Consider the following 17,656-nt stretch of genomic DNA (forward strand, 5'->3'; position numbering starts at 1 on the left):
AAGTTGAAATGGATCTTTTTCTTAAGTTTCTTGTCAGCATTTAACCTTCCCACCTTGATCAGCGCATTACCTGTGGTTTAATTCTCATCATCACATGTATGGCATTGACTTTCCCTCTAACACTATCAGACAAAATAGTGTGTGTGGGGTGTTTGTGTTTGTGTGTGTGTGTGTGTGTGTGTGTGTGTGTGTGTGTGTTGGGAATCAGACCCAGGGCCTTCAAGCATACTAGACTAAAAACCTCCACCACTGAGTTATACCCTAGCCCCTATAGAATAATTTTGTTAGCACCCCTGATGAAATTGGAGCTGAATGCTCAAATGTCTTCTGGCTCCAAACACACCCTGCTGTGTTTAGAAGCAGCTTTTTCATCTCCAGACTGCCAGACGGAGAAGCTGAGTGATAATGCTGTTCTTTTTATGACGTAGTGTGGGTCCAAGGCTTGTGATAGAGCTTCCTCTTTAGGCACTTTTCTCCAGCTTTGTCCCAAGAGCCTGGACTATGGTGTGATGTTCTGTATGTCTCTATACTGGAGGGTAAATTCAAAGTATGAGTATAAAGGATTATGCATAGTAGCTAACCCAGACTAATTAGAAGAATGGTCAGCATCAGCACCCCAACACTTAGACCTCTGGAAAGTGCTGTGCTCAGCTGAGGCAGAGGACTACAAAGCAGTGAGGCCTTATCTGCTGCCTCCTGAAACAGAACCCCCTATCAGGAGCTTCTGGGAAAGAATTCCTAGCCTGAAGAAACAGGACAGGAGAGGCAAGGGGGTGCAAAATTGATTCTTTCAAGCTCCGGTTCTATTAATTATTGTTTTGGCTTTGAGCTCAGTTATGATTTAATGTAAATTTTTCTTAACAGGAAATAAAGGACAAGAAGAAGTTCTGCAAGATGTATGTAGAAGACCTCGTGAAGGAAGCCACAGCAATCAACATGAAAAACGAGGCTCTGCAGAAGCTGTGGCCACAGATGTTCATTGAGCTTGTGAGGGACGCCGTCATAGAAATCCGCAGCAAGGATTCCTACATGAAGCTCTGTCTGCAGCAGATCACGGACCAGAAATAGGGATGGCTCCTACTTCTGGAGGATTTGGGCAATTGGAGCGTTTTAAAAGTTTGGCACGATGCAGGTTAGGCATGTTGAGACAACACCACTATCCCACAGACTAGAAAGAGTGGCATGGAAACCTCGCTGCTTGTGCTGTCGAGAAAGGAGGAAGGCAGGAGAGAGGGAGGACTCCTCCCCATGCATGCTGACCACACAACCTTGAGAAACCGAGCGGCGATGGGAGGAGGAGGCCTGGCTGCTGGGTCAGAATGCTTCTTCAGCTCCCGCTCTCACTGATGGGCCTGCTCCAGCCCCAAGCACGCAGTGTGTGCTGACAGGCTAGCATGAAATGCTTCTACCAACCTCTAGACTTTTCTCCTTTTTTTTTGCCTTTTTATTTTATGTCATGATTTCAAAGCCAAGCAGATGTTCTTTTTTATGAGTGAAGAATAAATACATTAGTTAAAAAAAAGAAGTCCAATGTGGTTATGTTCCTCTTTGGTTTGTGGGATGCCTGATGTTCAGCTACCTCTATGGGAGAGGCCTGTTCAGGTACCTCAGGGTACCACAGGGACTCACTGTAGGCTGAAATGTGAAGATAGTTGAGCACAGGAAGAGGATGCTTGGTCTTCAGGACTCAGGAAAGAATGTAAGATGTAGTCATGTGTGTAATGCACTTCTTTGAAGGCCTTGCCTCCTGTTGTTGACCACTATGGGTCTCTTAATAGGCACACATGTGTATTAATCCTTCAGGATATTAGGGACGGGTGGACGATTGTAGTTTTTAAGTTCACTTTGAAAACCAAACAGGTAAGTAAGACAATGAGAGGTTGGGCTAGTCCATTCTGGTAAGAAGGGTGGATGGCCCAGCCTCAGGAAGTCGATCCTGCGGGTCAATAAGAGAACTCAATAACGTACTCAGATTTTACCTGAGCAATTGTCAGTAAGAACACCAGATGTGGGTGAACAAAAGAGGAGATGTAAGACAGAAAGCCTGGCAGAGAGCCAGAGGAAGCCAAGTGCTGCTATTGAGGTCCTAAGAGAGACCCTGGGACCTCTGTCAGGCCCTCCCATCCAGAAGGAGTGTCCCAGCTTAGTAGTTAGTATGGTATTTCTGAACATAGACTTTTAGGTCGCTATCCTGGGTTAGTATTTTGGCATATGAATTTATGCCTTACTATCTTGGGACCCACATGAACCTTTTTCCTCATTGTGTTCCAGACTCATTAAGGGAAAGCCATTTCCTTCTGGTCAAGAGAATGGAATCTACCTCTGGCCTGAATGGAGACCTGGGACTCCAACTGGGCTGTCAATCACCTGGCTAAGTGACCACCACTCAGGAAGATGGAATCACCTTAAGTCATACTAAACAGATGGGAGGAATAATTATTCCTTTGATAAGAAGCATTTCCTTCCATCTCTTCTAAGCATGGTTTCTTAGACACTGGGCTTTCTCTCTTATGTATCCAGCAGGCTCTACCCTCCAAGCTCATTTTGCTTACTAAAGTTCCGAGATGAGAATAATCATCTCAGAATGAAAGGATCACCAGGTGGCCCAGAGTCCTTTGTTGCGAGTGAGTGGAGACCCATGCAACGAATTTCTCTTTCTACTTGGGATTTCCATGGCTTTCAGGTTATAACAAATGAGAGACCTCCCCAACACTGCCCCTAGTACAGGTTACTATTACCAAAGGGTCACTTTGCGTCTTAAGGCAATCTGAAGCAGAAATTGAACTCATGGTTACCCCCAAAGTAGGAACACCTCATTAGGGAGATACCGCATCCATCCATGTTCTAGCAGTCAGATCCTGGGTACTTACAGAATGTGCCATTGGATCTAAAGTTACTTAACTGCTACAGAGCTGAGGATGGAGCTGGTATCAGCTCCCCACTCAGTGTTCCGCACAACTGAATGCTTGGTATGTGGACCAGCACAACCCTGCCAAGTTCCTGATCCATTCCTGATAAGGCCAGGGGATACTCCGAGATGCATATCCTCCTTGCTGAATGGTAATGACCACAACAACCAAGATTCCTTGCTCAGTGTTTTAGATTGCTCAAGGGTCATTGCAGGTACCCTCTCATTTTCACCAACAATTTAATATATGCCTTCTAGTTACAACTGAGTCCTGAACAACTGAGGCAGAGCGGTTGGTTTGGCAGCTCAGCTAAGCATATTTCAGTCCAAAACTAGAAGGCAGGGCCTCCATTCACTGTCAAGAAAAGTCATGTGTGAGTGTGTGTGTTACATTACTGATTTATTGTGTGTGTTACTTTTATTTGTTTAGTGTGTGTACGTGTGTTTGTATACACACTAAGATATACAACTGGTGTTAGTCTATTGTATCCTTCCATCATGTAGGTCCCAGGGATTGAACTCAGGTCATCAGTGCTGATGGCAAGAACCTTTACCAGCAAAGCTGTCTCATAAGCCTCAAGAGTAAGCTTGTTGCCTGTGGTCTTTTTGATCTGCTTTTGTGTTCTGTTGTGTTGAGAACTTAAAACAGAATTTCTCCAGTATGTCTATATGTATAGAACACTGAAGGACGTGAAGTATAAATACTAACATGAAATATGTACTACATTGCTATGTAGTAAAGGATATATGAAAAGCATAATACTGGCCATATTCTTACCAACAATGTGTGGCTAACCAACTTGAGGTGTCGAGTGCAAGAATGAAGTCAGGGAGGCCATGTTGAGCGGGCACATGTAGGAAGAGAGAGTGGTGGGTCCCGGTGGCGGGGGTAGGAGGGGTCAGGAAGGGTTGCACTCGGATTTATTTTAGAGGCAGAGGCAGTAAGATTTACTGGTTGGTGGGATGTGGGGTAGGAGAGACAAGGGTGAATGATAATGTTAGGGGTTTGGCTTGGGCAAATGAGAAGACTCACTAGCCACCCTCTGAGATGAGAGGCAGCGGTGCATGGAGCATCTGTCAGAGGAGGAGCAGACCATAGTGCGCATGGCTACAGGAAGTTGAGAGGTGAAGGGAGAAGCATGGAGTGAACTAAATTATACAGTTTGGAGCCAGCCACATTTAGCAGCAGGTGTCATATCATCTTTATATCTAAGAGACTTAGTTTGCTTGTTTTTCTTATATTTCTTTTTTTTTTTTTTTTTTTTTTTTTTTTTTTTTTTTGGTTTTTCGAGACAGGGTTTCTCTGTGTAGCTTTGCGCCTTTTCCTGGAACTCACTTGGTAGCCCAGGCTGGCCTCGAACTCACAGAGATCTCTGCTCCAAGTGCTGGGATTAAAGGCGTGCGCCACCACCGCCCGGCATATATTTCTTAATGTAGTCAATCTCAGTGTTTTATGCTTTCTTTGATTATAATGAAGCTTATTTAGAGTTGGTAATAATTCACATCTTCCTATCTTTTGTGTGTGGAGGTGTGTGTTCATATATGTGTGTGTAAGTTAGTGCACTTGAGTGTGGAAGCCAGGGGTTGATATCACCCGTATCTTATTTTTTTGAGACAAGGCCTCTCACTGGATCTGGAGCTTGCTGATTGGGCTAGACTGGGTGTCCAGTGAGCCCCAGGGATCCTTCTCTGTCTACCTCCCCAGGGCTGGGACTGCAGATGTCATTACAGATTACAGATACACCTTCATCCTTGACTGCTTGGCATAAGTGCTAAGGCTTGAACTCGGCTCCTCATGCTTACATGGCAAGCATTTCACAGACTGAGTCATCTCCCCATTCCCACCCCCACCCCACCCACCCCCCCATCTCCCGTCCTTTACTGTGATCACATGCTCGCCTGATAGATCTGAACATGCCCCAGTCAGCTCTTCTTTGTGTAAACTCAGGCTTTAATTCTCCCGGCTCTGAGACTGTTTGGTAAGATACTCTGGGATCAGAGTCGGGGAAGAAGAGGAGAAACAGGGATGGTGGGGGTGGGGAGTGTGCTGGCTAGTTAACAAAGCAAACACAAAATGAAACAGAGAGAAGACTACTCAGGAAAATATTAATTTTAAACCTTGGAGAACAAAGGTTAGTTTTTCTAGCCCGCCTTTCTGGGTCAGCTCAAGATGGAGAGGTGGTTCCTGCTGCCAAGAATTCTGAGCCAAGTTGGAAACCTGATCACCACCACTGTGGTCAACCAGTATTGATGGAATATTTGTTATCTTTGATCCCGACCTTCTACTTATATTTATGGCTTCCTGGTTCTTGGTATGTGCCCTTCCTTGCAGGCTACCTCGAATCCTTTCCTGAAAGAGCCAAAGTGTAGTCAAAGCTCTAGAGAATAATCGTGTCCCAGAGAATAAGTGCACTCCTAGGGGAGCAAAATCATTTCTTTAGGAGACAATGAAACTGAATTCCTTGTTATGGTACCCCTAAACTTCAGCTGTAAGAGAACTGAGTCCTTCTTAGTGTTTATCTTGAAAGATTTCAGCATGCAGAAATGCACACCGAATAGTATCTCAAATAAATACCCGGCTCCAGCACCAAGCATAACAGATCTTAATATTTTCCACATTTGCCTCAGGTTCTTAAAATAACACATTACAAATAGAGAAGGAGCCCCTGAGTCCCTTCTCCCCTCCCTAAAGGTAACCACTGTATTGAATTTCATGCTGATTATCCGTTCCTGTTTCCCTACTATTCCTGTTATGCATAAATGCATAAGGAGTTTATTTAATTGAGTTTTATATTTTCCAAATTTGTATAAGTCAAATGCAGTTCTTTTCCTCTACATGTTCTTTTCAGTTTTTCTGAGGATCATCCATGTTGATGGTGGTAATTGTTTCCTTTCTGTTACTGTGATTCCTCTGTAGGCTGGGTGCTGACACATCTCTTCCCTGCTAGTGGACATTAAGAGCTTCCTGTGGAACATACCTGCTGCTATGGTACACAGTGTGCCCAGGGCCTGCTGGCCCAAAGCACATGCAGCTGTGCTCACTCTTGTCTCATGGCCTTATAAAGAGATGTCTGCCAGGCTCTTCTACAAGCAGACAGTCTCCTGTTGTCCCATACCATCACTGACAACTGGAGTTTACAGTTTTTGTAACCTGGCTTGTGTTATGGAGTATTTGTTTAACTATGAAAAGATGTGTTGCATTTGTTCAATTATGTAAAAATGTGTAGCTGTTTTACCTTCCTGCCTAAGGCACCTGATTGGTCTAATAAAAAGCTTACTGGCCAATAGCGAGGGCGGAGGTATAGGTAGGACTTCTGGGCAGGGAAAGTAAGTAGGAGGAAGACTTTAGGCTTGGAGAAGAAAGAAAAAGAGATGCCAAGGGCCAGACAGACAGACAGACACAGAGGAAGCAGAAAAGTAGGACATACAGAATTAATGAAAGGTAAAAAGCCCCAAGGCCAAATGTAGATGAAGAGAAACAGGTTACATAAGTTAAAAGAGCTTGTAAAACAAGCATAAGCTAAAAGCAGAGCGTTCATGATTAATGATAAGTCTCCATGTCTTTATTTGGGAGCTGGTTGGTGGCCCAAGAAAATTCCAGCTACAGCTGTATGAAAAAAAGGTGTGTGTGTGTGTGTGTGTGTGTGTGTGTGTGTGTGTGTGTGTGTGTTTGGTTCTATTGTGTGTTTGTATATACACACCAGCTTGTGTGTGTGTCCGATTGTGTGTATTCATGTGTGTGTGTCAGGTTGTGTGGGTATTTGTTTTCATTTGTATGTGCTAGGTGTGTGTGTGTGTGTGTGTGTGTGCCAGATTGTGTGTATGTATTATATACTGAATTGGTGACTTTTGTGCAGAACGATTGCTCAAGGAATTTGTATTAAGACACGATTTACATACAGTTGTGCCGGTTAGACTTTTGTCAACTTGATGTGAGCTAGAGTCTCCTGGGCAAGAGGGAATGTCAACTGAGAACTTACCTCCTTGAGATTAGCCTGTGGGCATGTCCGTGAGGCATTTTCTTGGTTGATGATTGATATGTGAGGGCCTGGTCCACTGTAGTTGGTGCCACCCCTGGCCAGGTGGTCCTGAGTGGTATAAAAGGGCAGGCTGAGCAAGCCATGAGGAGCAAGCCAGCATGCAGCATTCTCCAGTGGTACCTGCCTCTGCTCCTCCTTGAGTTCCTGCCCTGGCTTTCCTCAGTGATTGGCTAATCAGAATGTATAAGGTAAACACTATCCCCCCACCCCGCACCCCAAGTTACGATTGGTCATGGTGTTTATCACAGTGATAGAAAGCAAACTAGTATGATGAAATAAGTACACAATTTGGTGCAACTTGAAAACATGATTAACATCCTGCTTACTTCAGTTCTTTGTAGACAACCCCCGCCCTCCTGTGTAAGGAGCTGTGACTGTAATTCCCCACTGGGAGCAGAACCACACAGCAATACACTCTTCCTGCTCTGGCTTCTCCCACCCAACGCAGTGCTTTAAGAATCAACTGTGTTGTGTTACATATTGCTAATCCGTTGATTTATGTTGCTTGGTCTAAACTTATGGCAATTTGATTATTCATCCCACTAGGCTGTGTTCAGCCGGGGCTCTGGCAGGTAAAGATATTTTTGAGGAGTCCTCTTCTGTAGCACAACTGTTCCTCACAAAGTAGTGGCAAGTTTAACTTTAGAAGGAATGGCCATGCATTTTTCATCGTGGCTAGACAATTCTGCACAGCCTCCAGCAGAAGCAACAGACAGAGGCTCTGAGAGCTACATGACTTTTGCCCCAGTCTGTTGTGAGCTTCAAAAGCAATGTGAGCTATTCTCAGTGGCTTTTCCTAACATCTCATTGATGCTTCAGTTGTATTTTCCCTCGTGTGAAGTTCTGCTGGGCACATTTTTGTGTGCTTTGTGACCATTTTTTTTTTTTTTTTTCGAGACAGGGTTTCTCTGTGTAGCCTTGCGCCTTTTCCTGGAACTCACTTGGTAGCCCAGGCTGGCCTTGAACTCACAGAGATCCGCCTGGCTCTGCCTCCCGAGTGCTGGGATTAAAGGCGTGCGCCACCACCGCCCGGCTTCTTTGTGACCATTTTTAAATCCTTTGTGAAATGTTCAGGACTGTGACCCTCTGTTTTTTTTTTTTTTTTTTTTTTTAAATAAAGCTTGAGCTGTCTTCAGTATTAATTTATACGAGTCTTCTATGAGTTCTAGATACAGTAGCAGAGCATGCACTTCTATGCTGAGTGGGTTTTTTTTTCTTTTGTTTTTTGGAGACATGGTTTCTCTGTGTAGTTCTGGTGCCTGGATCTCTCTTTGTAGACCAGGCTGACCTCGAACTCACAGAGATCTGCCTGGCTTTGCCTCCCAAGTGCTGAAATTAAAGGCATGCTCCACCGCCACCCAGCTTGAGTGATTTCTATGATCTCTCTAAAAATGCTTTTTCTACCTCAGATTGGCAGATTGCACATCCCTTCTTCTGGAAGCTTTATAGTTGTGCTGATTACACCTTAAACTTCTTGGATTGATTGATTGATTGATTTTTGTTGTTTTGAGATAAGGTAATCCAGGTTGAATTCAAACTCAATACTGTAGCTCAAGCTGGCCTCAAACTGGTTGGTGATCCTGCTGCTTCAGCCTTCCAAGTACTGTGGAGACAAGTATATAAGCACCTACCATGCTCATCTTGGAATTCTCTTTGTGAATGGTGTGAGGCAGGGGTCCAGTTTCATTTTCCCTCACTTGTGGAAGCCCACTTTTTCCAATACAGACTGCTTCAGAGGGTTTCTTTCCCCACACTGAACTGCCTTGCTATTTGAAAAGGCAAAGCCCACCATTGACTTGTACATAACTTACACAAATTTCTTTTTCATGACTATTTTGTCCCTTTTTCATTTTTTGTACACAAATCCTGCAGTGTCTTGATTCCTGCATCTCTATGTAAGTTTTGGAAACAAGTATTATAATACTTTGAACTTTGTTTTTCTTTTTAAAAAATTGCTTTGGCTAATCTGTCTCCTGTATTTCCGTATAAATTTTAGAATGTGCTTGCAAATAAAATTTTTAAAAGATTTGGGACTCTATTGAGTCCACAATGAACTGGAGAGGCTCTCAAACCATGGCTCTTATCATGCCAGATGATATGTTTGTGTATTTAAATATTTGTCAGTTGTAGTTTTTAAAACTACAGTTTATTCTGAGGCAAATTTATTTCTGAGCATGGCTGTGGCTTGAGTCTTCCATTGCCTCCCAAAGGCCTGGGTGCTAAAGGTTGGGTTGGCCTGTGTATGACTGTGCTGGAGTGGAACACTTAACAGATGGGGCCTAGTGAAACTGGAGGTGCTGGCATACTCATCCTGGAAGGAGTTATGGCTGCCATGATGCAAGCAGCTTCCTCAGCATCCCCTCCAAAGCTACCTCAGATAAAAAGCAACAAAACCAACAGACCATGGGCAAAAGTCTCTAAAGCCATGAACCAAAATAAACATCACTGTGAATTGATTATCTGGCTGGAGAGATGTCTCAAACCTGAGTTTGACCCTCAGCACACATGTAAGAGCCAGGCATGGTTCCATGTGCCTTCAATCTCAGGCCTGGGGAGGCAGAGACAGGAGGGTCCCTGGGACTTGCTGGCTGCCCAGTCTAGAGGAATTGATGAGTTCTAGGCTTATTGAGAGACTCTATCTAAACAAACAAACAAACAAAAAACAACAAACAAACAAAAAAGATGTGGAGAGCAATTGAGGAAGACACCCCACACTGACCTCAGACCCCTACACAAGTGTATTCACACCTGCTTGCACACCCATATGCATATACATATAAACATATACACATACACACAAGTTGATTAACTTAGCTGAATAACACAGTATTTTTATCTATTAAAAGCATATTGCATTTTCATGCCCAATGACATAGTTGTTTTATATATAGTTTTTTTTATATATAGTTGATTCTTGTAATTCTTGGCTTCTATATTTGGAAATTTGTCTCCTAGATAAAATTTATTTGTTACCTTCAAGCCAATACTCGTGGAGCTTTCCCAAATATTTGTGGAAATGCACAAAATGATTTAAAAACGTGAGCCACCTGGTACACATGCTCCCAGCAGAAGTCAAACCAGGAATATTGCCGCCTTGTTGGAGTTCTCATGATGCGAGCAAGTGCTCCTTTCAATTAATATTTGGTGCCATGCTTACTGCATTTTGTGCTTTTTCTTGATGATTCTGCTGTTTAAAAGACCCGTAGGGTTACTGTTCCTATGTTCTCTAGTGTTCCTAAATGCAAGAAGGTTATGATGTGCATCTTAGAAAAGATGCCTGTATTCGATAAACTTTGCTTAGATCTGAGCTCATTGTTAACAAACTAGCAGTATACATGGGGAAGGATGTCTCTACGCAGAAACACACTTCAAAACCAAATAATGGCTTGCTCGATGACAAAACAGCCACAAGAGACTTCACAAAATCTAACTTTGCATTTCCCACAGGGGCAAATACTTCGTGTTGACTAGTTTCATGTTGTCAACAACTTTATAGGAAACAACTATCTTGTTTCTTTTTTTATTGAAAATAGATTCTTTTCTCATACAATACATCCCAACCACAGTTTCCCCTCCCTCCACTCCCCTCATCTCCCTTCTCCCCTCAATCCACCCCCCCCAAAACAACTATCTTAAATGATGTGAGTTTGCTATTTTGACTTTATATCCTATCTCCATCTCATATTACTTTCTTAGGACATTCCACATTAAAAATATCACACACCTTTAATCCCAGCACTCGGGAGGCAGAGCCAGGCAAATCTCTGTGAGTTCAAGGCCAGCCTGGTCTACAGAGCGAGATCCAGGATAGGCACCAAAACTACACGGAGAAACCCTGTCTCGAAAAACCAAAAAAAAAAAAAAAGACACTGTTACATCTTCCTTTCCTATCCTAATTCTCTCCATTTTTTTTCTTCTTGTGTTATTGGGTAGGCTAGGATTACCAGTTCAACATATATGGAAACATGAGGGTACTCACTGGTTTTCCTAACAGTTGGCTAACCATATTCAGTACCTCATCATTTTAAGTGTAGCAGTAGGCTGTTCATAGATGAGCTGACTAAGTTAGCTCTTTTTTATTCTTAATTTGTTGAGATTTTCTTTTCTTTTTTTTTTTTTTATTTTATCAGAAGAGGTGAGATTCATTAAGATGGTTTGAGACCATGTTGCTTTTAATTGAGTCATCTCTTAACTTGAATCTTGAGATTTTTTTTTTTAATCACGAAAGAATAGTGGATTTTGTGGAACTTGTTTCTATGTCTACTGAAATGATCACATAGTTCCTCTTCAGTCTGCTCATCATATTGGTTAAACTCACTGACTTCAAGAGTTCAAGCCAACCTTGCATTCCTAAAGTAATTATATATTATTTTTTCAAACATTACTTGATTTTATTGGCTCATATTTCTTTGTGTCTGCCTTTATGTTTATTAGAGGTATTGTCTGTAAAACTTCTCTTGTCTCTCTATTCCCTCCTACTCCATGATATAAAGAGACTTAGAAGAGCCAAGTACTTTTAAATATGTTTTCACTTTCCAGTAATTTCTTCTTTGACCCACAGGCTATTTAGAGGCATGCTGTTAGGTTTCTTGATTGTTTTGATCCCATTTTGTGAATACTCAGCCTCTGCTCTCTTGATACATGAATGTGGTGTCGTCAACATCTAACCTGAGATTTGGCTGGCAAGCTCCTTCCCATTTCTGAATAAAGACAACATTTGTTGACATCAACTAGGCCAAAATTCCAAAACACCTGTTCCAATATCTGTATCCTTTTACTTGTCTACAAGGCTGATCAGTTATTGAATATCTTGAAGCTGTTTCTACTAGGGTTGTGCTTTTATGTTTTCTTTGAAACAGGGTTTCAATCTGTAGCCTGGCTTCCCCCAAAACATGTGGTGATCCTCCTGCCTCTGCCTCTTGACTGCTGGAATTACAGGCATATATGAGCATACCCAGCTTCCATATGTTTCTTTTTAAAGGTATATAATTTAAATGTATGTTTCTATCCAATCCAGTAACCAACCTTTTAAAAAGTTGAATTCAGTTCACCTATATTTACTGCTTGCAAAGTTAACATAGGTTAAATTAGCCTGTAATGTATGCTTTTATTTGTCCTTCCTGTTTTGTGTTTTTTGTTCCTCTTTCAACTGCTTTGTTTATGGAGACCACATTGCTTGTTGCGATGCTGCTGGTTCAACACCAGACTTCACATATACTAGCAAGTGCTCTACCTCCAACCCCGTGGTCCACAGTGGTCCACTTCCTTCCCTGTTAAGCTAGAGTATCAAGTAAGGATGGGCATGAGGAAACTCCTTCCCATCTTTGATAAAAGCTCTCATTTTCAATCCTTGCATTGTTCAGTGTTATCTACCTAGGATCTTGGTGCCAAGCAAATACTTATATGCGATCATCCTCAATACCATGTCTCCATTCTGACAGGACAGACCACCGCCCCTGTTCCCCAGTGTTTCCGGAGCCACCACTGGCTCTAACTGATCTTCTATTTCAGCCCCTGACTTCTAGTGCCCAGAGCCCTGGTGATCTTTTCTTCACACTTGAGCCACTCTGACATGAAGCCTTGCTGCTTGGGAGATCACTCAGGACCAGGCTTCCTCCTTCAGATCACTTGAGTGAGGATCACTTGGCACCAGGATTCCTCTAGGTCCACAAAGAACAGACTAGCTAGGAAGGTAGTCTGATGGACATTCACTTCTTTTTTTAATTTTATATTTTAAAATTTTTATGTAATATATTTTGATCTTGTTTTTTCCTCCTCCAGCTTATCCCAGATCTGCCCCATCTCCCTACCCACTCAACTTCATGTTCTCTCTCTCTCAAAAAAAAAAAAAAACAAAAAAAAAAAAACCTCAAAAAGCAAAAAAACGAGCCCCAAAAAATCAAAATCAAACAAAAAATCAGTAAGATAAAAATGCCAAAACAACCCCCCACCCCCGAGTGCACCCCACAACCCCCCCACCCCCGCCAACCACCACAACAAATAACATGGAGTTGCTTTTGTATTTGCCAACTACTCCTGGGCATGGGGCCTGCCTTGAGTGTGGTTAGTCTACCCAGTGACAAGCCAATGAAGAAATTCTATTACAAATAGCTCTTTTGTTAGTGGTTGGGTCCTCTATCCTCTGCCCCCTCTCAGCCCTGGACTCTGTCTGGCTTGATCCAGTGCAGACCCTGTGAGTGTTGCCATAGTCCCTGTGAGTTCACATGTACGTTAGTCCTGTGGTGTCTGGAAGACAGTTTCCCTGGAATCTTCCACCTCCTCTGGCTCTTACAATCTCTCTGCTGCCTCTTCCATATAGATGCCTGAGCCTTGGTGTGTTTAAGGGGTGGTGAAGTGGGGGTTTGATGAAGACATTCTCTTCTTTACGCTTAAAGCCACTGAATGTCACCTGTCCCCAGGATACCAACCCTTACAATCCCCGTATCTCCTGAGTTGTTGCTCATTTCTTCATTTAGCATGGTAAAAAGTCAGACCCATAGTAACTTTCTTTTGGAAAATTGTTTCTATCATCTTCTCAACACAAAGAAACAGAAGCCAGAGAGCAGGGAGACGGCTCAGCTAATAAAGTGCTTGCTGGACAAGCAGGAGGACCCCAGTTCGGATCCCCAGCCCAGCACCCACGGGAAAGTTGTGTGTGGTAGTAATGCATCCCAGCACTGGGGAGACAGAGGCAGGAGACTTCCTGGGACTTCCACCCAGTCTAGCCAAATCAATGAGTTACAGGTTCAGTGAGAGACTGTGTCTCAAAAAATAAGATGGGGAGCAATGGAGGAAGACACTGTCGGCCCCTCTTCCATACACACATGTATCCATATGTATACTCACACGGGACGGGGGGTGGGGTGGTGGTGGTGGTGGATATAACCCTGTGTTTTCTCTGTAAAATGGAGCGGGACTAGATCCCTTTTGTTAACATCAACAACTTTCTTGCCTGAAAACATAGCTGATATTCAGCCAATCACAAGTTCCTAAAGGCCTCATTTTCAGTTTACATCACAAACTTGGCATCAACTAAAAAAAAAAAAAAAAAGAAAAAGAAAGTTCCGCAGTCCAAGGTTTCTATGGAGATGATGGTCACTGCATCTCTCCCCCACCTACGTGCCATATAGACTGCCAAGTTCCGATGTGAACTCCACACAGCCTGCCTTGCACACAACCACAAACATCTGCTGTAGGTACACGTTGTCAGAGTGGCTGGGCTCCACCTTGTGTGCCAGCAATGTTAGGCAACAGAGTGACAATGACTGATAGAGGAATTCCAACTTTCCATCCAGCAAAACATTCATCATTCTGTTTACGGCTTGTACCTTGCAGATAGAGATATGGCTTGGACCTGCTTTATTCTGAGGAATGAAATATCAATGCTCCAACTGTTTTAGCCTCTGCTCTTAGTAGCAGAGTTTACTTGTTTCATATAGTAAAGTGGTATGTTTCGTTTCTTCTGGAAAAATTAAATTTACTTGCCAAAGTTGTGCTTTGTCTGATCATGATGTAGCTCTCAGAGCACTTCCGTAGTACAGAAGAAGTGAAGAGCTAGAGGTTAAAAGGTCACTAATTAAATCAAACCGGATTAAAAAAAATTCTCTTTTAATCTATATGGCATGTGTGTGAGTATTTTTGGCACCCTCTGTGGCATGTGTGTGAGTATTTTTGGCAATCTATATGGCATGTGTATGAGTATTTTTGCCTGCACTTTTGACTGCATATGCCTGCATGGCTGGTGCCTGTGGAGGTCAGAAGGTGGCATTCGATGCTCTGGAACTGGAGTTACGGATGGTTGTGAGCTGCCATGTGGGTGCTGAGGACCAAATCTGGGTCCTCTGGACAGGCAGCCAATGCTCTTTAACTGCTGAGCCATCTCTCCAGCCCCCAAATCCCAAACCTTACATAGAATTACTCACCAACAATTGTGCTTCCTGGTCCTGGGTTGGTCCTCTGCATGTGTGAAACCCTTGGTTTATAGATTTTTCCTTGGTGTGTTGTTTTCTCGACCCTTGTTTACACTGGACTCTGCTCGATATTTTAGTTTCTCTTATTTGCATTTTAGTGCTGATTTACTCAACATAACCCTTTCAACAAACCATCTATTAATTTTTTTTTTTTGTATTTGTACTTCTGTGTGTCTGCCTGTGTGTATACAACGTAAGTGTAGGGTCCCCAGAGGCCAGAAGAGGGCATCGATCTCCTAGAGCTGGAGACACAGGTGCCTGATGGGACTGCTGGGAACCACATGGGCTTTCAGGGAGAGCAGCAAACACTCTTCAGCACTGAGCCATCTCTCTAGCCCCTCAACAAATCGTTTTTGTGTGAGTTGCAGATAATCGTAATAGAAACCAAAGTAGGGCTCCCCCACCCCTCGGCAGAGCAAGCCGGAGCTGGCGCCGGCTGCCAGGAGCTCGCGGGAGGCCGGGCGGGGCGGCGCCAGGACCGAGCATCACGGGCTGTGACGCCGCGGCCTCTCTGCCTGCAGCACCACCTGGCGCGGGCCAGGGTTCGGGGAGAGAAAAGATGTTTTCCCGGGTAAGAGCCGTTACCAGTCCTTGTGCTCTGACATGCCGCCGCCATTTGCACCTGAAGGAGAAAGGCAAGCCACTCATGTTGAATCCAAGAACAAACAAGGGGATGGCGTTTACGTTACAAGAACGGCAAATGCTTGGTCTTCAAGGACTTTTACCTCCTAAAATAGAGACGCAAGATATTCAAGCCTTACGATTCCATAGAAACTTGAAAAAAATGACTAACCCTTTAGAAAAATACATCTTTATAATGGGCATACAAGAAAGAAATGAAAAACTGTTTTATAGAATACTGCAAGATGATATTGAAAGTCTGATGCCAATTGTATATACACCAACAGTTGGTCTTGCCTGTTCCCAATATGGACACATCTTTAGAAGACCTAAGGGATTGTTTATTTCAATCTCAGACAGAGGTCACGTCAGATCAATTGTGGATAACTGGCCAGAAAATCATGTTAAGGCTGTTGTGGTGACCGATGGAGAGAGAATTCTGGGTCTCGGAGATTTGGGTGTCTATGGAATGGGGATTCCAGTAGGAAAGCTTTGTTTGTATACAGCATGTGCAGGAATACAGCCTGAGAAGTGCCTGCCTGTGTGCATCGACGTGGGAACTGATAATAATGCACTGTTAAAAGATCCATTTTATATGGGCTTATATCAGAAGCGAGATTGTTCCCAACTCTATGATGACCTGATTGATGAGTTTATGAAGGCGATTACTGACAGATACGGCCAGAACACACTCATTCAGTTTGAAGACTTCGGGAATCATAATGCATTCAGGTTCTTAAGAAAGTACCAGCACAAATACTGTACCTTCAATGATGATATCCAAGGGACAGCTGCAGTCGCTCTGTCCGGCCTTCTTGCCACCCAAAAAGTTATTAGGAAACCAGTCTCAGAACACAAAATCTTATTTCTTGGGGCAGGAGAGGCTGCACTTGGAATTGCAAATCTTATAGTTATGTGTATGGTGGAAAGTGGCCTCTCAGAAGAGGAGGTACGGAGGAAGGTCTGGATGTTCGACAAGAACGGCTTACTAGTTAAGGGGCGGACTGCGAGCATCGACAGTAACCAGGAACCGTTTGCTCACTGGGCCCCGGAGAACATACCTGCAACTTTTGAAGATGCAGTGAATGAACTGAAGCCTTCAGTTATAATTGGAGTGGCAGGTGCTGGCCGCCTCTTTACTCCTGGTGTCATCAAAGCCATGGCCTCTATCAATGAAAGACCCATAATATTTGCGCTGAGTAATCCTACGGCACAGGCTGAGTGCACGGCTGAAGAGGCCTACACACTTACGGAGGGCAGGTGTCTGTTTGCCAGTGGCAGCCCCTTTGAGCCAGTGAGACTCCAGGATGGACGAGTCTTCACCCCAGGCCAAGGAAACAATGCCTACATTTTCCCAGGTGTGGCTTTAGCGGTTATTCTCTGTCAAACCCGGTACGTCAGTGACAGTGTTTTCTTGGAAGCTGCAAAGGCCCTGACAAGTCAATTGACAGATGAAGAGTTAGCCCAAGGGAGGCTTTACCCATCACTTGCTAATATTCAGGAAGTTTCTGTTAACATAGCTATTAAAGTTGCAGAATACCTGTATGCTAATAAAATGGCTTTCCGATACCCAGAACCTGAAGACAAGGCCAAGTACATTAAAGAGAGAATATGGCGGAGTGATTATGTTTCCCTGTTGCCAGATGTGTATGACTGGCCAGAGTCTTCACTGAAGCCTCCTCAGATATCAGAATAGACGCTTTCCCATGAAGACGCTCCATGCTGCAGGGAACCACTATTTTTAGACAAAAGATAACATTCTCAGAGTTGCAGTCGTCCGTGTGTTTCCTCCGCACCACTTTGCCTGGCATTTTTTTTTCTTTTTTCCTGTGAATCTCTTTCTTTGGGAACAGATCTGTTGGATATACTGTTAATGCCCACCCGCGCCCACAGTCCGGTACTACGAATGCTTTAGTTCTGCTGGCGGTCGCCCCGTGTGCTCCTGCTTGAGCCTGCCACGGTGTTTTTGCTGTTACATGAATGTATCTTTCACTTCCACTCAGTACCTCAAGGGCTGTGGATATGAATACAAAATGTTGAGAAGAAACCAAAATTTAACCTAACTCCAAAGAAAAACTGTCAGTAGCTGAAACTGTTCTTTTATATACGCTTCATTT

The 17,656-nt window shown here is 43.5% G+C and overlaps 2 protein-coding genes across 6 annotated transcripts in view; both read left to right on the plus strand.

The window, feature by feature from the left end:
- Positions 1 to 1,525, plus strand: part of Lrrc49 (leucine rich repeat containing 49) — a 110,399-nt gene extending 108,874 nt beyond the window's left edge. For 2 of the 5 annotated variants that reach the window (XM_028867330.2, XM_028867374.2), the window contains one exon: positions 865 to 1,525. In XM_028867330.2, the coding sequence (XP_028723163.1) occupies positions 865 to 1,068 (204 nt within the window). In that variant the 3' untranslated portion in view covers positions 1,069 to 1,525. The remainder of the gene's footprint in view (positions 1 to 864) is intronic. The other 3 variants (XM_028867348.1, XM_028867340.2, XM_028867356.2) reach the window with 2 other exon arrangements.
- A 13,802-nt stretch (positions 1,526 to 15,327) lies between these two features.
- Positions 15,328 to 17,305, plus strand: LOC114691822 (NAD-dependent malic enzyme, mitochondrial-like). Its single transcript, XM_037207444.1, has one exon. It carries the CDS (start codon positions 15,478 to 15,480, stop codon positions 17,233 to 17,235), a length of 1,758 nt encoding a protein of 585 aa, XP_037063339.1. The 5' UTR covers positions 15,328 to 15,477; the 3' UTR covers positions 17,236 to 17,305.
- Positions 17,306 to 17,656: the final 351 nt, after the last annotated feature.

Source organism: Peromyscus leucopus, chromosome 7, assembly GCF_004664715.2.
Source record: "Peromyscus leucopus breed LL Stock chromosome 7, UCI_PerLeu_2.1, whole genome shotgun sequence".
In the NCBI taxonomy this organism is placed as follows: Eukaryota; Metazoa; Chordata; class Mammalia; order Rodentia; family Cricetidae; genus Peromyscus; species Peromyscus leucopus.

Bases quoted from the DNA above. Each gene is read 5' to 3' on its own strand.
- LOC114691822 (XM_037207444.1), top strand. From the start codon at position 15,478: ATGTTTTCCCGGGTAAGAGCCGTTACCAGTCCTTGTGCTCTGACATGC.